This window comes from Nicotiana sylvestris, chromosome 6 (assembly GCF_000393655.2).
Source record: "Nicotiana sylvestris chromosome 6, ASM39365v2, whole genome shotgun sequence".
Taxonomy (NCBI): Eukaryota; Viridiplantae; Streptophyta; class Magnoliopsida; order Solanales; family Solanaceae; genus Nicotiana; species Nicotiana sylvestris.
Genome location: NC_091062.1, coordinates 58,533,052 through 58,556,979, shown reverse-complemented (window position 1 = coordinate 58,556,979; position 23,928 = coordinate 58,533,052). Strand labels below are relative to the sequence as shown.

General features: G+C 39.6%; 2 protein-coding genes across 2 annotated transcripts; both read left to right on the top strand.

Annotated features, from left to right (window-relative positions):
- The first annotated feature begins 355 nt into the window (after window positions 1–355).
- Window positions 356–2,097, top strand: LOC138870672 (uncharacterized). The gene is made up of 4 exons (XM_070148499.1): window positions 356–682; window positions 1,169–1,365; window positions 1,566–1,668; window positions 1,762–2,097. The coding sequence occupies exons 1-4, from the start codon at window positions 356–358 to the stop codon at window positions 2,095–2,097; spliced, it is 963 nt and encodes a 320-aa protein (XP_070004600.1).
- Window positions 2,098–22,326: 20,229 nt separating this feature from the next.
- On the top strand, window positions 22,327–23,082 carry LOC138870671 (uncharacterized). The gene is made up of 2 exons (XM_070148497.1): window positions 22,327–22,836; window positions 22,903–23,082. The coding sequence occupies exons 1-2, from the start codon at window positions 22,327–22,329 to the stop codon at window positions 23,080–23,082; spliced, it is 690 nt and encodes a 229-aa protein (XP_070004598.1).
- The last annotated feature ends 846 nt before the right edge of the window (window positions 23,083–23,928 follow it).

Below are 23,928 nucleotides of genomic sequence, written 5' to 3'. Positions count from 1 at the left end.
CCTTTCGATTCAAAAGTAATACCCTGGGATTACGTTGCTGAAGCTAGGTGAAAGGGAAAGGCAAAGATGGAAGAATCTGATACTGCACAAGGAATGACTAGGACCGGAAGAATCTATACACATGAACACTTGGGAGGATCAAGTAAGGAGGCCACTACCAAGCAACCTATCAACAGGGTCGGATGACCTTTAAAGGAAAGTGCAAGCAAGAGAATACTCTGTCATAGATCATTTGAACAAAACCCCCGCTCAGATATCCATCCTATCACTATTGCAAAATTCAGAGGTGCACAAGAATGCTTTGATGAAGGTATTGAGCGAAGCTTACGTACCCAACAATATCACCTGCGGAGAGATGGTCGGCATGATAGGGCAGGTGCTGGAAAGTCATAAGATAACCTTCTACGAGGATGAACTGCCGCCTGAAGGGCTGAATCATAATCGAGCATTGCATATCACGGTACAATTTGAAGATAAATTCATTGCCAGAGTCCTGATTGATGGAAGTTCAAGCCTCAACATTTGTCCATTGGATACTCTGAAAAGATTAGGCAAAGGTTTCCATGAAATATGGGCAAGAATCATGAACGTGAAAGCCTTTGATGGGTCTCAAAGGGCCACAATTGGGGAGATTAATCTTTGTCTGCAGATGGGTCCAACTTGGTTCGACATTGAATTCCAAGTGCTTGACATTACAGCTTCATACAATCTTATGTTAGGCCGACCTTGGATACATGCCGCTGCCACTATGGCTTCCACACTACACCAGGCCGTGAAGTTTGAATGGAACCATTAGGAGGTGATCATTTACAGAGACGGTAGTAACCCTATTTACACCAGTCAAACCATCCCGGTTATCAGGAACAGGAGAAGGCTAGGAGGGGAAACTTATCATCACATCGAACATGTCAATGCTGTTGAGAAAGACAAATGGTGGAGTAACAAAATAGAAAGCATACTGGCATGGTCTGGGTATGAAGTCGACATAGGGCTTGGGAAGAATCTCCAGGGCATTACCAAACTAATATAGCTGAAACGTCATGGTACTACCTTCGGGCTCGGATACCAGTATACATGGCAGGAGTATGATGATTGGTCGCCTCCATGGCGTGGACCTTATTACCCTCTCGAGCAACCAGTTCCACATTTGGGTCAGACTTTTCACTAGGCTGATACAATATGGGGAACTGCAGAAGAAGAAGCATTAGCTGGGATGAAAAATCTATTCCTAGAGGATGAGGGTATGGATTGCAATGAAATAATTAAGGAGGAGGAGGAAGAAGGCCTCACCATTCAGACTGTGGAGAAGGGATCTGTTCTCAGGAACTGGACGGCCACATCATCCCGGGCTCACCGAGTCCCTGGGTAGCTTGGAAATCAACTTAATTTTATTTCTATAGCCATGCTAGGCATTCAGATATTTTCAATAATTTTGTTTTAAAGACTCACTTGTTTCAAAATAATTGCTCGATTCATCGATCCGTACTTGTTTTGGATGTTTTTAGTTTTAATCAATGTATTGCTATTTACTATTCATTATTATCTTCCACACCTTTTTTTTATAGCGTTATTATTACTTTTCCTGATGAACCGATGATTGTGACATGTAATGAGGCAACACAATATAAGGATAGTGACTCAGAGGAAGAAGATGAAATACCTGAGGAGGTTGTTTGAGAAGTTGAGAACTTTGAGAATAAGCCTAAGTCCAACTTGGATGAATTCGAAGCAGTAAATTTGGGAGACACCGAAACCGTCAAGGAAACTCGCATAAGCATTCACTTATCATCGACAGAGAAGGAGGAGTACATCCGTTTCTTGAAGGAGTATGAGGATATCTTTGCATGGTCATATGATGACATGACCGGTTTGAGCACGTCCATAGTGGCTCACAAGTTGCCTAACAATCCAATGTGTTTACCGATGAAACAGAAACTTAGAACATTCAAACTAGATATGAGCCTGAAAATCAAGGAGGAACTTACTAAGCAGATCAAAGCCAACGTTCGCAGGGTGGTTGAGTACCCAATCTGGTTAGCCAACATTGTACCAGTCCTGAAGAAAGATAGAAAAGTCATAATATGTGTTGACTATTGAGACTTAAATAGAGCAAGTCCTAAGGACGACTTCCCACTGCCAAATATACACATCCTGATCGGCAATTGTGCCAAGAATGAGCTCCAATCCTTTGTAGATTGCTTCGCGAGTTATCACCAGATCTGGATGGATGAAGAAGACGTAAAGAAAATAGCTTTTATTACTCCATGGGGGTTTACTGCTACAAGATAATGTCATTTAGTCTAAAGAACGATGGGGCTACTTACATAAGAGCCATGACAACCATCTTCCATGATATGATATACAAAGAAATAGAGGTGTATGTGGACGACGTCATTATAAAATCCAAGAGGGCCGCAGATTACATAGCAGACTTAAGAAAGTTCTTTGACAGGTTAAGGAGGTACAACTTAAAATTGAACCACGCAAAATGTGCATTCGGGGTTCCCGCAGGAAAGTTATTGGGATTCAATGTCAGCCGCCAAGGGATCGAGCTGGACCCATCCAAAGTTAAGGCTATTCAGGAGTTACCGCCACCTATGAGCAAAAAGGATGTGATGAGCTTCCTAGGACGTATCAATTATATCAGTCGCTTCATAGAACAGTCCACAGTCATATGTGAACCCATCTTTAAGATGTTGAGGAAAGATGCCGAGACAAGTTGGACCGAAGATTGTCAGAAAGCTTTCAACAAAATCAAGGAGTACCTGTCCACACCACCAGTCTTGGTCCCGCTGGAACCGGGGCGGCCTTTGCTGCTCTATCTTTCTGTATTAGAAGGAGCCTTCAGATGTGCTCTGGGACAACATGACGAGATAGGGAGAAAGGAGCATGCCATATACTACCTGAGTAAGAAATTCACACCTTATGAAGCACGATACTCTCTGCTGGAATGCACTTGCTGTGCTTTGACCTAGACAACTCAGAAATTGAGGCATTACTTCTGTGCCTACACCATATACCTTATATCCAGGATGGACCTCTAAAGTACATATTTCAGAAGCCCATGCCGACTGGGAAGTTAGCCAAGTGGAAGATACTGTTAAGTGAGTTCGATATCATCTATGTAACTCAAAAGGCAGTCAAGGAACAAGCATTGACAGATCATCTTGCCAAAAATTCTGTGGGAAGAGAATACTAACCCTTAAAATGTATTTTCCTGATGAAGAAGTGTCATTCATAGGAGAGCACATTACTGAAGCTTATGACGGTTGGAGAATGCTCTTTGATAGAGCTGCAAACTTCAAAAGAGTGGGCATCAGAGCCGTCTTGGTATTGGAAACTGGCCAACATTATCCGGTATCTACTAAACTCAGATTTCCCTGCACCAACAACATGGCAGAGTATGAAGCCTGCATACTAGGGCTCAACATGGTAATCGACATGAATATTCAAGAGCTGTTAGTAATCGGTGATTCATATTTTCTTATGCACCAGGAACAAGGAGAATGAGCCACAAAGAATTCCAAGATATTGCCATATCTGCACCATGTACAGGAATTGAGAAAGAGGTTCACGAAGATAGAGTTTCAGCATGTTCCCAGAATTCATAACGAGTTTGTCGATGCATTGGCCACTTTGTCATCCATGATACAACATCCAGACAAGAATTTCATTGATCTCATCCCAGTGAGAATTCATAATCAGCCGGCGTATTGTGCCCTTGTTGAAGAAGAAACAGACGGGAAGCCTTGGTTTCACGATATCAAAGAATATTTGACAAAAGGAGAATATCTGGATCATGCGAACCATACTCAGAAATGCGCACTTCAGAGGTTGTCCAATCACTTCTTCCATAGCGAAAGAAACTTGTACAGAAGAACTCCTGATTTGGGATTGTTAAGGTTTGTCGACGCAAAGGAATCTTCTAAGATACATGCTAGGACCTGCAGCCCACATATGAATGGTTTTGTCTTAGCCAATAAGATACTTAGGGCCGGTTATTTTCGGATGACTATGGAGACAGATTACGTCCAGTATGTCCGAAAATGCTACCAATGTCAAGTGCATGCCAAAAGTGCCACCAAATGAGCTCAATGCAACAAGCTCACCTTGGCCATTCACCGCTTGGGGAATGGATGTCATCGGTCCGATCGAGCCCACTGCTTCAAATGGGCACAAGTTTATTCTAGTAGCCATTGACTTCTTCACAAATAGGTAAAGGGTGCATCCTAAAAAGCTGTAACCAAGAAAGTCATCGTAGACTTTGTCAAGGATCGTATTGTTTGCCTGTTTGGAGTTCCAGAATCAATCATCACCGATAATGCCGCCAATCTTAATAGTGATCTGATGAAAGCCATGTGTGAAACTTTCAAAATCAAACCCAAGAACTCCACAACATATAGGCCTCAAATGAATAGAGCCATAGAAGCCGCCAACAAAAATATCAAGAAGATACTAAGGAAGATGGTAGAAAACCACAAACAATGGCACGAGAAGCTACCATTTACTTTGTTGGGATACCGCACTACATTTCACACATCAACTGGGGCTACTCCCTTCTTACTGGTTTATGGTACTGAAGCTTTCATCTCAGCCAAGGTAGAGATCCCTTCTTTAAAGATCATACAGGAAGCCGAACTCAGCGATGCGGAATGGATAAGGAGCCGCTATGAGCAATTGGCCCTTATAGATGGAAAAAGAATGAACGCAGTATGTCACAATCAGCTTTATCAGAAAGGAATGTCCAGAGCTTTCAACAAAAGGGTCAAACCAAGCCAGTTTGCACCAGGACAGTTGGTGCTGAAGAAGATCTTCCCACATCAAGATAAAGCCAAAGGGAAATTCTCTCCCAACTGGCAAGGTCCCTACATAGTTCACAGGGTGCTAACATGAGGAGCACTCATACTTGCAGAAATGGATGGAGAAGTTTGGCCGAAACCAATAAATTCAGACGCAGTCAAGAGATACTATATTTAGATTGTTTACATTCCTTCATCTGATGTAATTGAACTACGCTTGACCTAATTCCCGTTTAAGAGGGGATACGTAGGCAGCCCTGTGGGTTCGGTCATATCATAATAAAATTTTCATTTCCCCTCCCCCCCAGAACCTTAAACTGGGGCAAAATTTTGAGGAGGACCCTCAAAATTTCGGAGCAAGTCCAGCCGACGCCATTGCATGCCAGAGAGTCAGAAATTGGTTAAGAAACTGGGGCAGAATTTTGAGAAAGATTCTCAAAATTTAGAAGAGGATTCAACGAGTTTTGTCACTCGCAAACGGCTGACGAATTATCTACCAAACTGGGGTAAAATTTTGAGTAGGACCCTCAAAATTCTAACACAAGAAAGCTGCAATGTCTCTGAAATATGTTACAGGCACTAGTTCATCTAAAATTGTGTGATATTTCACCATGTTTTCTAAAATAACACTATTTTCGTCAATAATTGCATATTTTTGAAAACTCTGTTTCTATAACAGCCATGTTTTACCATGGAAACTCAAACAATGCCTCCAGAATGGAGGAGCAGAGCCAGCAGACGAAGGCGCGAACCAACCTCCCCTTACAAAACTTACAATTTTTCTTTGAGCACAGGCACATCTGATGTAATAGTAACATTCGCAAATATATACATGCAGCGAAATCACTATCAATCGGGCCACCAGACACTGAATATATCTCCAGCTAAGAAACATTCTACTCTTATTTGCTACTCGTTCTTTGCATGGGACTAAACCCTATCCCGAACCTTGCATGAGGCTAAGCCCTGCCTCCATTTTTCATAAGGCTAAGCTCTGCCTTCCATCTGCATGGGACTAAGCCCTGTCCCGAACCTTGCATGAGGCTAAGCCCTACCTCCATTTTGCATAAGGCTAAGCTCTGTCTTCCATCTACATGATACTAAGCCATGTCCCGCATTTTGCATGAGACTAAGCTCTGTCTCTATATTTGCATGAGGCTAAGCTCTGCCTCCACATCTACATAAGGCTAAGCTCTACCTTCCATCTGCATGAGGCTAAGCCCTGCCTCCATATTTTCACAAGGCTAAGCATTGCCTTCCATTTGCATGGGACTAAGCCATGTCCCGAACCCTGCGTGAGGCTAAGTCCTGCCTTCATGTCTGCATAAGGCTAAGCATTGCTTTTCATCTGCGTGGGACTAAGTCTTGTCCCGCATTTCCATGAGGTTAAGCTCTACCTCCATACTTGCATGAGGCTAAGCCCTGCCTCCATATTTGCATAAGGCTAAGATCTGCCTTCCACCTGCATGGGACTAAGCTCTGCCTTCCACCTGCATGAGACTAAGCTCTGTCTCCATATCCGCACGAGGCTAAGCTCTGCCTCCAATTTGTATTTTTGCCGAGACTAAGCACTATCTCTCCGACACTATCTATTTTTCTCTTCTTTCGGGTTAAGCTCTACCCCCAACCTCACAAGACTAAGCCTTGTCTTGCTGATTCTATCCTCATATTATCGCATCTCATAAGCTGAAATATTGCCAACCTGTCCAAAGGTGTCATAGTCTAAAGGAACCATCCTCATATCCAGAAGACACCATGCCATGGCCTGAGGATCTCCCAAAAATTTACATATCATTATTCAAAGGCGTCATGGTTCGGAGGCACCATTTTCATGGCCCGAGAACATCATTTCATGGCCTACGAATCTCCTATCTCACAATTCATGGCCCGGGACATCATAGTCTAAGGACGTCATCCGCATCGTCCAAAGTCAATCTTTCATGGTTCAAAGGGAATTTACATCACGTTTAAATTTTTGCAGTAATCTGCGTACTTGCATGCGTCGTATTTTGAGTTTGCAGGTGATCCCAGAGGTAGCCGTTTTCAAACAGGAGCAACCTTCACTCCAGCTTCCGCTTGCACCATTTTCACTTTACCATTCATGACCAATTCCCATCAATCACCCACCTACTCTGCATGTTTGGATATCTGTCCTATAATACATCCAATACACTCCATACCCATAATCATAACTTCATCCGACATTACCCTTCACAAAAGAACCTTTGCTGAAATTGGCTACCATTTCTATAATAATTCCATTGGCTTCCGCTCAACGTTGGGTCCAGAACTATACATGGTTTGATTCCTGTAAAACCAGGGATATGTAGGCAGCTCAAAGACCAGAGTTCGGCCTCTATTTTTCTAAAAAAACATCCCATTCGGTCAAAATTGGCCATCATTTCTTTACCCGAAAACTCTTTCATCCTTCCCGGGTAAAGAGGGGCAGCTGTTAATACCCAATTTTTCCCTATAATACTTTTAAAGTTCATATATACCTTCAAAACTATGCATTAGCATCAATTGATATTTTTCCATAATTTCTGTATTTTTAAATTAATTTATCCTAATATTTTGTTTATATAAATAATTACAAAATTGCATCACAAATGACTTTATAGCATTCCATGATTTAATATTACTCTTTATGGTCGTATTTAAGTTCAAAATATTTCACAAATGGCCAGATTTAGACCCTTTGGCTATAATTGTAATAATTTTGCAATTATAGCCCATGTGTATATTATTACATTATTTTTAACAGAAAATAGCTCATTGTATTTTCTAAATATGTAGTAATTATTTAAAAACATTTCTATGCATGAACATTATTTTTTATATCTGTTAATTATTTTATAAAATATTTCTATTTAATTACTTAAGTATTTAATAAATAGCCCCTTATTTTCAAATTTAACCCACCAAACCAGCCCAAATAACCCTCTAAAAATTGGCCCAATCCCTTTAAGCCCAACACACACCTGCCCAACCCAATACCCCCATCCAATCCTAACAGTTGATCATTTTTTATCAACGGTCCACAACCCATATTACCATAATTAACCTAAATGACCCCCTCCCAAACCCTCTCATTCACTCCCTCACACGCCGCCCTCATATCCCTCCTCTCTCAAAACTCTCTCAACTAAACCCTAGTTCTTAAGCGTCGTCACCAACGTATATCTCAGCTTTGTGATGTTTTACCGTCTTCTCCGGCCAGTCTTGGCCTCTTACACGCCATGGCTCTTTGATTTCTTGGATCCTTGAGAAGATCTCAAAGAACCTAGCTGGTTCTGGTTTGAAACTTCGTTTATTAGCCTGTCTCATGCCATTTTATCGACTGTGAGTGGGAACTTCTCTTTAATTTTGTTACGAATCTATGGTTTCTAAACCTATGCTCTCATCTCTATTATGTTTTCAAAAAGACCCTAGTTTATTACCTTCGATCATTTCCAGATCTGTATAGATCTGAGACGAATCGAGCACTATTATATGTTTTTCTCTGAAAATTTCTGTTATCGATTGTTCTTGATTTTTCCTAAAATTAGGGTTCATTACAAGTTGTTTTTCAAAGGTTTTCTGACTTCTGAGTACTTAATCGACTCTCCTTTTATCTTCTTGACTGATTTTTACTAGAGTATTCAAACCTTAGTTGATTTTGTGATTTTTCTAACCTTTGCTTCGACTCTTGGTACTTTCTACGTTACCAGTCATATTACTTTGCCCTATTTCTGGGACTTAAATGTTTTCTCTGTCAAAACCCTTATTCTATGATTTTTGCCCTAATTAATCTCTATTAGGGTTCGCATCTGTTTTCTGGCTAATTCTGTATTTTTGCGAAGTTTACTTAGTTTATTTTCTATTTATGGGAGTTGATATATTCTTTCTAGAAATCATTGTTACTTTGAAATTTGGCTGATTGATTTGCTCTGTTAGAGATTTGTATGCCTAAGTCTTGCCTGTTTCCCTATTTACGACCTTAATTAGTCATTCTTGCCTTATTTGATTACCTGTATATTTACTGATTCCTTTACATGATTCTTCCCTTAATTAAACCCTTGATTATTTTATTCTGAACGCCTTTATTTGGTTTGATTTGAACTTCTTTCCTTAATTTGGCTCCCTATTATTACCGTTTGGCTAATTGCCTTCAATTAAGGGAGGTTTATTCTGAACCCTTATGTGATTGGATTCTGTGACTTCCTTAATTGACTGAAGTTGATTCTTTTGCCTTAATTACTCTACTCTTGAACTACTATGTAAACTATCTTATTTTTTACCTCTAAAAAACACGAACAATAGTTCAGAATATATACACACACACACAAACTTTCTCTCATCTCTCTCTCTCTCTGCTACTTGTGCTCATTGTTTGTCTAGCCGGCTAGAACCCAAGGCTAGATTGTTGAATCCAACCTTCTTTACATTTTGTTTTTGCTTCCTTAACTGGTATGTTTCCATCTATAATGTCATTATGAATTTCAAATCTATATGATTATCTGTTGCTCCATGTATGTTGAATCCATGTCTCTTCTGTAATCATGCTGATAAAATGACCATCTAGAAATCCTACTTTAGGACTCTGTTTGCATTTTGCTTTAGATCTTATCTATGTCGCTTAAATGAATGACTGAATAAAAAGGATTTAAAACAGTCCAACACAATATCAGGTCCTAGTATAAACATGCATGAAATCAGTTTGTAACATTAGTCACCTAGATCCGCATGCCTATAGGACTGAATAATTTCAAGTCGTTTTAATTAGATTCTGATTGCATACAGCTCATGCCTAGGCAAGCCTTATGTAATTAAAGGTCTAAAAACTATAAAGTTATACTCTACTTATTTGTAAAATTACCCAGGTCTAACAAATTTTAAATCAGTAGGCAATTGATCAGGTTATATCACTTCGTTTAAAACAATGCTGCATATTCTGTGATACTCATCTAGATATCATGTTCTATGGATTTCTAAAATTATGTAAAATCAGTTGTTTGAGACATGCTAATTATTTGTTTACATGTGGAGGTAAACATGAGCCCTTTAATTGCTTCCCTATTTGACAGTCCTGCGTGTTCTTTGTTATCACTTAGATTTTACCTTTTAAATACCTTAGGAGTGTCTAGAACTGCCTAAGTATAGAGGTTCTAAACACCTCCGGGACCACGAGGAAGGGACAGGTAAAGCACGCTTAGAGTTCGTTAATTAAACTCGCTTCTATAACCACTAAGGGGAGATTAATGGGTAGTAAAAGGACATGATGACCTATGCGCTAATGCCACGTGTAACCCCTCTAGTTGAGGAAGGCTTACCGGGTATCGTACAGATGTGATCCTATAGGCTAACCAACTTAGGACTTCCCTTCCTTAATTTATGTATGCTTAGACTATCTAAACTTCTTAAATTTGCATATGAGTGCTTGGACCGTCTAAACTTCCTTAATTTATGTGTGCTTAGACTGCATAAACTTCCCTTATTTGCAAATGTGTGCTTAGACTGTTTACCTGTTAAATGACTAATTCACATAACTAAGTTCAGTCGGGACCCACCGTTGTGGACCATGAGGGGTGCCTAACACCTTCCCCTCAAGGTTATTTTGAGCCCTTACCCTAATCTCTGGTAATGCAAACTGGTTACATGAGTTAATTACTCTAGGAGCCCTAACACACCTTAATCTGTTAGGTGGCGACTCTTCAAATACCCAATTCCCAAAAGGAAATGAGTTGTTCCCAATGAATGTTGAAACCCATACTCCGTGAGGAAAAAGGGGGCGCGACAAACATCAAAACCACAAATTGTACCTCAAATCGAACTTAATGAACTTTTGAACTTACAACTTCCAAATCTCGTGTTGAACCATATCAAATCAACTCGGAATGAACTCAAACTTTTCACACAAGTCCCAAATGGCATAACGAAGCTATTCCAATTCCTAAAATCACAATCCGAACCCAATATCATTAAAGTCAACTCCTAGTCAAACTTATAAACATTACAAACTGTCAAATTGCCAACTTTCGCCAAATATTGCTAAAACCTTCTAGAAACATCCAAATGCAAATCCAGGCATTTTCCCAAGTCCAATATTACCATCTGGACCTAACGGAATCATCAAAACTCCAATCCGGGGTTCAAATATACAAAAATCAAACTTGGTCAATTCTTCCTACTTAAAACTTTGTTTGTCGTGAAAATGGTAATAACAATTAAATTTGATTATGAGACTCTAAAAATATGTGACCTATTTTTATGCTAGTTGTTAAGCAGATGATGCTATGTTTGAGACTTAGAAACAAGATAAGAGTTAAGAATAAGGTGGTAACCAAACCGATAGGTTAACAATCGTGCCTCGAGCTTGTTGATTCGGAGGCCTCGAGGTTGATTCCAGAGCTCGTCTGGGAGCTATCGAAGGTGGTCAAAGTATGGCTAATAGTTATAGTAAAATCAACGAAGGCTCTTTATGGCCAATGATAAGCAATAAATGATGAACAATAATGAAGATAATAACTGGAAGCAATAATATCAAGAGAATGTGTTAGAGAGTGGAGCAAATGTTCTTGTATATTTCATGTGGAGCAACTGAAGAAACAGGGGTTTACAAAATGGCAATGATCCCCTTTATATAGGAGGGGAATCCCAACATAGTACAAAATACATTAATGACAAAGAAGCAGAGATGGGACAACTAGATGACACCCTCATTCAGGGTCAGGGTAGCCCACTAGGCTCTGTCAGTCCTAGTCGTGTACCTTGGGAACCCCCAACTTCTACCATAGTCGTGGTCAACATTGTCCCAAGGTCGGGCGCTGACGAAACTCGAGGGAGGAAACTCGACCATAGCCTTGTAGCCTCGAGGCTTCGAGATAATTTTCTAAGGTGCCTCGATGACGAGGAATTGGACCCTCCAATTTCACCGTACACAAGCTTCCAACATGAGATTCATTCTTCCAAATCAAATTCTGAATCACCTAAAAACCAAATTTGACGATTCACACAAGTCATAATACATCACACGGAGCTACTCAAGACTTAAAACAGCTGAACAAAATGCAAATGCTCAAAATGATAGATCGAGTCGTAACACCCCATTTATTGCTTATTCTATGTTCATTTATGGTTATGTGACTTGTCAGGGTGGTTGGTTTGGTTTCGGGGATGTTTCAGAGTGAATTGGAATAATTAGTCCAAAAGCTGGAAGCATAAGTTGAAAGAGTTGATTGGATGTTGACTTATGTGTAAAAAAACTCTAAAATGAAGTTTTGATAGTTCCGATATCTTTATGTAGTGATTGTGGACTTAGGAGTATGTCCAGATATTGATTTGGAGGTCTGTAGGTCGTTTTGGCTTGAATTGGCAAAAGTTGGAAAGTTAAAGGTTGGAAAGTTGAGAAATTTGACCGAGAATTGACTTTGTTGATATAGGGCTTGGATTTTGGTTCGGGGAGTTGGAATAGGGTTGTTGTGTGATTTATGAATTGTATGCAAAATTTTAGGTCAATCGGAGCTGGTTTGGTATGTTTCGACATTAATTTTAGAAGTTGAAAGTTCAATAGTTTATTAGGCTTGAATTGGGGTGTGATTCGTGATTTCAATGTTGTTTGATGTGATTTAAGGCTTTGACTAAGTTCGTATCGTGTTTTAGGACCTGTTGGAGTCTTGGGATGGGGTTCCAGGGGCCTTGGGTGTGATTCGGATCAAGTTTGGCTTCATTTTGAACTTTGTGGACTACTGATTTTTCTATATCTGGTTTTCTTATATGCATTCGCGAGGGAAGGGTCACGATCGTGATCGCGAAGAGTCTTTTGGTGGCATGTGAAATTTTTGCATCACGTCCGCGATACTTGGGACGCATTTGTGAAGGTTCTGGTAGGTTGTGCATCACGAACGTGTGATGCATGTCGCGTTCGCTTAGAAGGAAGGCAAGGCCCAAGGGTGGCAGGCATGTTTCATCACGATCGCGAGGCCTGGACCGTGATGGCTAAGCTTTGTGATGTTTAGTCATCGTATTCACGACTGCTCTGTCACGTTCATGTAGGAGGATTTGTGAGCTGAGAATTTTTGTGCTTCACAAACGCAAGGCTTTTTCTGCATTTATGAAGGAGGAGCTCCTGGGCAGATTTAAAAACTCAAATCGAGGGTTATAGTATTATTTTCTTATTTTGAGTTATAAAGATCGATTTTTGGAGATTTTGGAGAGGATTTTCACGTCTTCGATCGGGGTAAGTGTTTTTTACTCGTATTTGTTCATTTATCATGATTCCATCCTTGTTTTTGTCATTTATTTAGTGAATAAAGTGAAGAAATGGGGGATTTGGTGGAAGCTTTTCAAAAAGAAAATAAATGGAGGTTTGAAGGTTGATTTGGGGTCGGAATTGGATGATTTGGTATGGTTGCACTCGTAATCGAATGGGTGCTCGAAATTTGTGAATTTTCTCGGGTTTCTAGGTGGGAGCATAGGTTTGACTTTTTGATTTTGATAAAGATCAAAACTTTATTGTTTGAAGTTGTTTCCTACGCTATTATTTCTTGATATTGAGTTGTTTGTGACTAGATTCAAGTCCTTTGGAGGCCAATACGCGTGGGAAGGGCATGTTGGAGTTGTGATTTGCACGTTTTGAGGTAAGTAACACTTATAAACTTTGAACTGAGGGTATAAATCCTTGGAAAATGTGTTATATAGTTTGTGTTGAGGTGACACACAAACTAGGCGAAGCGTGTGGGCGTACACCGTGGTAATCATGATCCGGACTAATTATTTGTATTGTGTTGATATCAAAACTTATTTTATCAGTGTAATTCCTATGTGTTAGAGTAACTGAGCGGTGATTCATATTAGAAATCATGTTTAGGCTATATGCTTATTTGACGGAGACCTACTGAGGTTATTTATGCTATTTTGAGATATCTTATTTAACTATAATTATGTACTTAGTCATGACCCTTCTTTTGCATATTATATCTCAGTCTCTGTTATTATTCAATGTTACATCATATATTATTATTATTTGGGCTGAGTAGCATGGGGTTATGAGCCTTGAGACTTGAAAGATTGATGATTGAGGTGGGTGTGAGAGCCGAATTATGAGTGTTATTGTGGATCGGGCTGCACGCCGCAGCAGGCCTTATTGGCTTATTTATTATTGTGGATCGGGTTGCATGTCGTAGTAGGCCTTATAGGATTTATATTAGTGCTTGGGAAAGATCCACCCCTCCAAAGTTTGCATACCAGTAGTGAGTGTAGTCACAGTGATATCTACATGTGCTTTGGATGGGGCTATTAAGGCCAAGCACCCGTACAGTGTTGAGTGATTATGTGTGTAATGAGTGGGTAATTGAGATAGTCAGATTGAGTACCTGAGAGTATGAGTATGTGGGAATATCACTGTGATATATTACATTTGACATGCATATTTGACATGTAGGCATAAAGATATAACATTCCTCATGCTAGTTGTACTTGCCATAGTTTATCAGTGTTGGGCTTTAATTGTTGAACTTGAAAGTATGTCTAAATTTCTGTACCCTGAATGAGCTAATTATGGAATTCCTCTGAGTTACTTATTGTCATTGTCATTATCTTACCTGTGTTGTCATTATATTGGTTCTAATTGAATCATTCTAAGCTCGTCACTACTTTTAACCCAAGGTTAGTCCAGTTACTTATTGAGTACATTGGATCGGTTGTACTCACACTACACTCTGCACTTTGTGTGCAGATCCAGGTACATCTGGACACAGTGATTTCTAGATTGTTGCCAATACATTCTTGGATACTTCAAGGTAGCTACTATGGCATCTACAAACCTTGACTCTCTTTACTTTTATTTACTTCAATACTGTTCTATTATTCAGATAGTTGTACTAGAGTTTTGGCTTATGTTGATACTTAGTAGTGTTCATGTACTCGTTGACACCGGATTTTAGGATGGTTCTAGTAGAGTTTCAGTTACTTTTATCATATATCTATAAGATTTTTCTTTGTTGAGTTTATTAAATCATGTTCCTTTCAATTGTTTAGTTGTTACGTGATTGTCGGCTTGCCTAGAAAGTTTGTTAGGTGCCATCACAATGGGTTGGATTTTTGGGTCATGACATTTCTCCTTTGAAATTCATAGATTTAATGTTTAAAGTCATGAAAAAGTAGTTGAAATTGATTGAAAACTAGAAAAAGATGCTTACCAATGAATTTGGAAAGAAAATTCTCTTCAAAACTCGCCTCATGGAGTTTAGGGTTGACAATAGTGTAAAATAAGTTGAGTCCCGATTTTTCCCTCTTTTACCCAGTTGTAGATATCGCAATTGCGAAACCTAATTTGCAATTGTGGCAATCGCAAAGGCAAAAAGTCTTCGAGCCTGATGATATCGCAAAAAGCAATGAAATTATCGCAAATACAAACTTAGGGCAGTCCGCAAATGCGAGTCTGCCCTAAATTCTTCACAGTCGCAAATACGACATTCAACTTGCAAATGCGAGACTCCCCCACCATCGCATATGCAGAAAGAACTTCACTGAAATGAAGCTGACTAGCCCCACCAGCATCGCAAATGCGAGCCTGACCTCAGATTTGCGAGGCTCGCATTTGCGAACAGGTTCTCGCAAATTTGAGACATGCAGGCATAATGCACCAGCATTCTTTCTAAGCCAAAAATCAGTTCTCTAAGCATCCAAAACTCACCTGAGCCCCTTGGGCTCCAAACTAAACATGCACGCAAGTGTAATAACATCCTACAAACTTGCTCGATCACTCAAATCTCCAAAATAACGTCAAACAACAAGGATTGATCATCAAACTCAAGATGTTCAAGTTTAAAACCAAATTTTCCAATTTTTCACATAAATCACTGAAGCGCACTCGGGCCCTGGGACCCCAACCAAACATATGTACAAGTCCAAAAATACAACACGAACCTACTTGAGGCCTCAAATCACACATAACAACATCAAAATCACGAATCGCATCTCAAGTTGAACTTGATAAACCTTTGAACTTTCAACTTTCTAAACTCATGTCGAACCATAACTAATTAACTCGGAATGACCTCAAATCTTGCACAAAGTTCCAAATGACATAACGAACCTATTCCAACTCCCGGAACCAAAATCCGAACTCGATATCATCAAAGTCAACTCCCGGTCAAACTTATGAACATTCCAAACCTTCAAATTGCCGACTTTCGCCAAATGGTGTCGAAACCTCCTAAAAACATCCAAATGCAAATTCGAGCATATGCCCAAGTCCAATATCACCTTCGGACCTAAAGGGAACATAAAAACTCTGATCCAAGGTCAAATACTCAAAAGTCAAACTTGGTCAACTCTTCCATCTTAAAGCTTCCTATTTAACAATCATTCTCCCAAATTAACTCCGAACAACTTGAAAACCAAAATCGAAGATACACGCAAGTCATAATACACCATACGCAACTACTTATGACCTCAAACTACTGATCTGAATGTAAATGCTCAAAACGACCGATCAGGTCGTTACATAGGGTCAATTACAGCGGAGATAGCTCAGAAATCTGACTTGTTCTAGAGACTTAAGGTAGAACGGCATGGTGTCCGCAGTCCATGGAGTCCCCTTCTGCTTTATTTTACCGTTTACCTTATTTTAGAATAGTTGTATTCCATTTCAGACTGTATTTGTAATATTTTAGTTGCTCATATACTTGTGACTCTGTATTTCTGGGATTAGTATAGATTGCGTTACTTATGTAGTAATTCCATGTATTTCATAGTTTATCAATTGTTAATTATTATTATTCTTCTTTTAAATTCTTAAAATTGGTTAATTCTTTAGCTAACGTTTGCTTGCCTATGTCACGACCCAAAATCCACAAGTCGTGATGACACCTAACTCAACCCGCTAGGTAAGCCAACAGTCAGATGATTAAAAATGGAAATAAAATAATATGGTCTAATAATTCAACATTAGAAGAATACCAACAAATATATGAGAATACAGAGCACTACTGAATAACAAGGTGCGAAATAAATCCTCTAATACAACTTTCTGAACATGACAAATAGTAAAGATAAAGATAACTGGAAGAGAACTTCAAGGACTGCAGACGGTATGGCAGCCACCTCATAGTCTTCGAAATAGTTGGCACAACTCAAGCCTGAAAATCACCTCGGTTGGATGTACCTTGATCTGCACACGAAGTACAGAGAGTAGTGTGAGTATAATCGAACCAATGTACTCAATAAGTAACAATACTATCCTTAGACTGAAAGCAGTGATGAGCTCAGAACAATAGTAAAATGCCAGTACCAATAACCGATAACAGTTCAGAAAATACAGGATAATCGTATAAACAGTAGATCAATGATATCAAGTACAACTCGTTCTAATTTCAGAAATTTGGGCATGCTTTCAAGTATATCAGTTTAAAACCCAACACGGATAAATCAAGTCAATACCAGTTAGCATGAGAAAAGTACATCTCTACGCCTACATGTCAAGTATACACGTAAATCAATAGTATCACAGTAGATCCACCAATAGTATTTACACTTAGCACTGTATGGGTGCCTGGCATAACTGCCTATCATCAAGTACATATATGAAATAATATTCCTGCGCCCACTACTGGCATGTCAGACTCCGGAGGGGCTAATCCTGCCCAGGCACTAATTATAATTACTTAGCCCAATAATGAGGCCTGGTGCATGCGTCGCCTCAAAATAATAACACTCAGCCCAATATTGGACTGGCGTATGCGTCACCTCAAAATTAGTACCAAACTGGCTATAAGGCCCAAACTCAGTTATTTACCATTCAAGTCTCAAATGAGCACATCTCAAATATTCAATTAAACAGTTTTACCCCTAAGCGATATCAGCAGCATGTGAGGATTCAAATAAGAAGTACTGAAACAAAGTTATCATACTCGGATATAGTATCATGATTGAGAACATGTGTGCAAATAAGGTATTTAACTTAGAAACAACAAGAATAGCCCTATCAAGTCTCAAATAGTTAGCACATAGCCTAGATATGATGTCTAACATGATTCACAATTCAAATAATCAAACAAGTAGAGGGGACATGGGGATAATATAATATGATAATAAACAAGTCTGGTATTAGCCTAAAGGCCTCCCCAAACAATGAACAAACTGGTGCACTCACACACGCCTGTCACCAAGCACGTACGTCACCCCAATATCTTTCATACAACATAGTCCTTAGGGTTAAATGCCCTTAACTCCAAGTTTAGATATGTTACTTATCTCAAACCACGCAAATCACAACTCCAACAAGCCCTTCCCATGCATATCATCCTCTAAACGACTCGAATCTAGTCACTAACAACTCAATATCAACAAAAAAATTCCGTAAGAAGCAATTTCAAATCGTAAAGTTTTGATCTTTATAAAAAATCAAAAAGTCAACCCCGGACTCACGCCTTGGAACCTGACAAAATTTACAAAATTCGGACACTCATTAGATTACGAGTCCAAGCATATCAAAATCATCTAATTCCGACCTCAAATCGACCTTCAAACCTCCATTTTTCATTATTGAAAAGTTTCCACAAAATCCCCCATTCCTTCACTTTCATTCACTGATTAAATTCTAAAAACGAAGATGGAATCATGAAATATTAACATATCTAAGTCAAAAACACTTACCCCGATCCAAGACGTGAAAATACCATCCAAGATCGCCCAAAACCGAGCTCTACAACTCAAATATGAAAATAATACTCTAACCCTCAATTTGGGATTTTAATATCTGCTATCCGAATCTGCGCCACCCGCCCAAAAAAATTCCAAACACTCTCTGTACAAACGATCTGCCGATACAGTAATGCATGTGCGCCTTTATGGCCACTGCTCTGCCGTCTGGTGGCCAAAAACCACCGGACCACCTCCAAAATGTGTGTCCCATTAATGCGCATCTACCCCAATAAACCTCAGTCCAAAACATTAACCCAGTCGGAGCACATCTCAAAAATGGCATAGAGATCACTGTTCATAAAAATCGCCTGGAAGGTTCTGATATTTCCCAAGCGATTTATGGGACAAATTTAAAAATTCCAAACCGTGGAAACTCTTTCCCATCACAAAGCGCACCTCCCCACCAATTTTCAAGGAATTCCACCGTGGGAACCATCGTCTCCGACGCACTGTAGATCGTCGGCGTGTCAGAAATGGTCGTGCATAGTGTTCAAGATGTTCAATTGGAAAAAGATTGGTACCAAAGTGCTCACCTTGATGAGAGAAACCTAATTGCACCTCCAATTTTACATGGGTATCAAACACAAGCCTCAATTTTGCAATCAAATGAATCTGACAACCTGAGTAATACAGGTGTTCGACGAAATGACTCTTCCAATTCTGAGCCAAATTGAAGCCAATTGGCCGTTGGTCTTTCTCAAACATCTAAGGAACTTGCTTGCAAAGTTTCTGACCAATCTAACAAAGGAATTGATCACCATTATGAATCAAAGAGCCCAAAATTGCACCAGTTGGCCGGGGAGGGTGTTCTCGTATACCAATTGGCCCAAGACCAATGCCAAATGATTCCTAATGCTCAAGAGATTGTTTCTCAATCATCAAATCCAATCTCCATCGAGCCAAACTTCTCGAATGTTTTAAAAACCATTTCAGCAGACTCCACTTTTTCAGGTGTTCAACGAAATGCCCAGGTTAGTTTTGCTTCTAATTTTAATGAACAAATAAATGGTAGTGCTACACAAGGTCATATTGAAACTAGTCGTCATGAGAAATCACCATAGAAAATGGTGAGCGACTACTCCCATCCATAGCAGCAACACAGGTGCAGGGCCTTGTTGCTTCAGGAATATCTGAGCCTCAAACTGTGGCTAATCTAGGTGAAGTACTTGTCCTTGATGTAGCTAACGGAACCATCAACTCACAACACACCTCAAATAATTTGCTTCCCAAAAATCCAAATGAAAAAGAAAGCACATCAACTACAGGGGCACAGGTGCCCAATGCGGCATCACCACCTCAAACGTCCCAACCACAACCCAGATATAATCCTCCTAAGTCAGCAAATAACCAACCTAAGGTCTCTGCCAATTATGATCGACCTACCAGGAAAATAAGCCCACCAAACATAACTCCACAAATACCAGCTGCTGTTTCATTAATCCCGAATGCAAACAAAGAAATTCCTCAACCTTCAGGATCCAAAGACCAAGCTAAACCCCCCCCCCCAAACACCACTGAGCCATCTCTTACAACAGTTACCTACTCCTATGCTACAAAAATTAGGGCTAGATTTGAAGCAAATAGAACACCAATCAATTTCACTCCTCCAAAGCTCACCACCAAACAAGTCAGACCTGCAGTGGTTTTCAAAAGAGAAGACTACATGGGCACTATGGCTACTAGGTGCAAGTATACTGTGGTAGGGAAATTCTCTAATACTATGCCTAGGATGGATGTTATCAGAAGAAGTTTTGTAAACCAAATAGAGCTCAAGGGAGGAGTCAAAATTGCTCATTTCAATTCAAAGACTATCTACATTGAGCTAGATAATGAATATGATCATGCAACTATGTGGAACAAGCAATTCATGTACATTCAAGGACAAATGATGAAAATTGAAGCTTGGACACCTCTTTTTAGTCCCAATGAAGATTCCTCAATTGTGCCAGTATGGATTGTTATTCCTGATCTACCTTGGCACCTTTATTATATGGAGATCCTCACTCCACTACTGTCTTATATAGGTAAGACCATGTTCCTGGACTTGGCATCTTTTCAAAAAACAAGAGGCAGTGTTGCCAAGGTAAAAATGCAACTTGATCTTACCAAAGACAGACCTCAACATGTGTGGCTGGGCTATGATGATAACCAAGATAAAAATGGTGATGGCTAATGGTTGGAGATAAAATATGAGAGCATCCCTAATTACTGCCTATATTTTAGACACCTTGATCATGCAACTCATGCATGTCCAGAAAAAGCCAAGCATGAAGAGATACAAAAGAGGAAAGCCAATGCAACAACCAAATAGCAAAACAAACAACAAGAAAAGACCACAGCAGAGACACAACAACCACAACAACTACCAAAATAACAAACCCAGGATACTCAGCAAAAATAGATTCCTCAACACCAACAGCAGGTCAGGCACCAAAACGATCAAGCACAAGATAACGAGGAACACCAGATTTTAGGGGCAGACCCTTCACAAGAGGAATGGCAAACTCAGAAAAATAGAAGATCCAAAGGAAATGCATAGAACAACACCAAAAGGCAACAGGCAATGTATATTGCTAAACAACCTAATGTTCAGAAATAGTAGAACCCATCAAAAGAAAACACTCAAAAGGTTTCTGAACCATCAGGTATGATTTCTAACAATCCTCCAGCTCAACTGGAGAGGAGTGCTGATTCTGGTGCCCAGAATCAACCCAATCCTCATATTCCCCTTTGTGTTTCTATTAATGAAGTCATTGGAGGAATGGAGGTTTGGCAGGATGAAACCTTAGAACTTAGAGATGGGGATCCAAACAAGGGGGCTTCCTCATGTTTTACATGAGTGTGCTAATGCACATATGATTGAACCTAGGTTGGACTTAACCTCTGCAACCACGAATGATGTTGCTGGTCAAGTTCCTCTGCTTATTGTCACTTCTGAAGAGGAAACTATAGCACAACTCAAAAAGAAGGCAATGGATAAACAACATGTTATGGAAACTGCACCAGTTAAAACCAAAAAGAAGAGTAACCCCAGCCAAAAGAAAATAAGGAATCTACAGAAAAAGGAAATGGCTTTAAGAATTCAGCAGGATTCTGAGGCCTTGCAGGAAGACCTTACAACTGATGATCATTAATTGGAAGTTGATTCCACTGAATTGCAACCTCTGCTAGTTGACAAAGGAGAGGGTGTCAATCACATTTCAACTGCTGAGAAGAGGTTGACTGTGTTTGAAGACAATTTGGCTCATCTACCTCAGGATGATGAGTATAGACCTATCCTTTCAGAGGATGAACTAGAAAAAGGAAGTGAAGGGGATGATGAGTACAGTGATGATGATCAGCATTGTGATCTCCTCATCAAAACAGTCAATGGGGAAGAATACCAAGACCAAATCATTGTTTCTCAAGGGTTGTCACCAAGGTTTACACAGCCATCACCAAGATTAACCAGAAGCAGAGCAGCTACAGCTTCCAGTAACAACCAACAATCCAAAAAATCCATCATCCTTTAATAATTAGTACAATAATCTGGAATGCAAGAGGTATCAGAACCTCTGGAGCCATTGAGAGACTCAGAATTCTGTAACAAATTCACAACCTTTCCTTCATTGCTGTACTAGAACCATTTCTTGACACCAAATACCTCAACTACTATAAAATCCAACTGGGCATGCAACATGCAGCTTCCAATGTCAACAATAAAATTTGGATACTCTGAAACCAGGACTTCAATGATACAATTCTAGACATAGATGAACAATATTTGACTATTGAATTAAGGCATGTAGAAGTTGGTCAGGTTTTTCATATGACTGTCATCTATGAAAAATGAAAACAAAACATGAGAAGACCTTTATGGGACAACCTAAGGCACAGATCCTCTTGTGATATGCCTTGGTGTGTCATTGGTTATTTTAATGTGATTGCATCGGTTGAAGAACAAATTGGAGGTATTCCTTATCAAATGAAGAAGAGTATTGAATTCTTGAGCATGGTTGATGAATGTGGATTGGTGGACCTTGGTTTTAATGGTCAAAGGTACACTTGGTCTAATAGAAGAGGTCCATGCTCTATTGTTTGGAAAAGATTAGATAGGGGATTTGTTAATGATAATTGGTTAGCTTCATACCCTGCAACCACAATCACACACTTGGCTGTTGCAGGGTCAGATCATTTACCATTGTTAATGGAAGTGAATGTGAGACAGGAAGCCAACCAAAAATATTTCAAATTTCTCAAGTGTTGGGTAGACAATGATACCTTTCTACCCTTAGTCCAGAGGACTTGGGAGAAGGAGATTGATGGGCACCCCATGTGGATCTTTCATCAGAAGCTCAAAGCCACTTCAAAGGTATTGAGAAAATGGTCTAGGGAACAGTATGGTGACATTTTTCAAAAGCCAAAATAACTTGAACAGAAAGTGAAAGAAGCAGAAGAAAAATGGCTGGCCCCCAATGATCCTACAGATATAGCAACCTTGCATGAAATCCAAGCTCAATATGTAAGGCATTTGAAAGTTGAAGAGGCAGTCTTAAAGCAGAAAACACAATTGCAAAGGAAGGTTATACAAACACAAGATACTTTCACAGTCTCATAAGAGGAAGGAGAAGGAAACTCTATATTCACAAGATCAAAAATGAGGAAGGTGAATGGATTCAAGGTGATGCACAATCGAATTGTTTTAAGGTTATGCACAATGTATTGTAAGGTGCTTATTTATGTGCTATGGTAGTGAATGTCCCAAGAGAAGTATTTCTCAATTCATGGTTTGGAGATTTGGCATTTAACTCCAGCGGAATAGAGGCAATCGGACTATGGATGTTTAGGCTTTGGTTGACGAATTAGCGAGATTGGATATTTTTGAACTTGGTGGAATTCTTGTTTGTGAAGTGGTATCGTCATCTTTATTTGAACGCATTTATGCTTGTTGGTTTGATGGTCTTCATTGGTTTGCCTTCGGGGCTGGGTGTTGTGAAATGGTACCTAAGAAGCGGGTATCAGATATGGCGGTATGTGGCAGCTTCAGGGTTGAATTGGTGTTTCTAGTGTTGATGGCTCGAGAAAGATGATCTTTATGGAGGCTTAGAGTTGGTGGATCATTCATTAGTTCAGATGCTACAGATATGGATTATGATTTGAGGCAGTATTTTAGTAGCTAAGGATAAGAAAAGACATGTAGGGTTATGTATCGGGGTAGATGAGTTGTTAGCAGGTTAAGCACGAGCATCAGAGATCGAGTAGTTTCCTTAGGAAGTTAATTTCCTTAGAACATAGAGAGTTGTGTAAGCTTGATTATCGTTTAGGACGCAATATGACTTCGAGTTTTGGAACGTTGTTGGACCTTCAATTGATGCTAATAGGATAAACAGACTCTTGTAGCTGGAGGATGAGTGTGGACCTAGGAGAATCAACTGATATCATAATGGACGTGGTTGTGGCTATG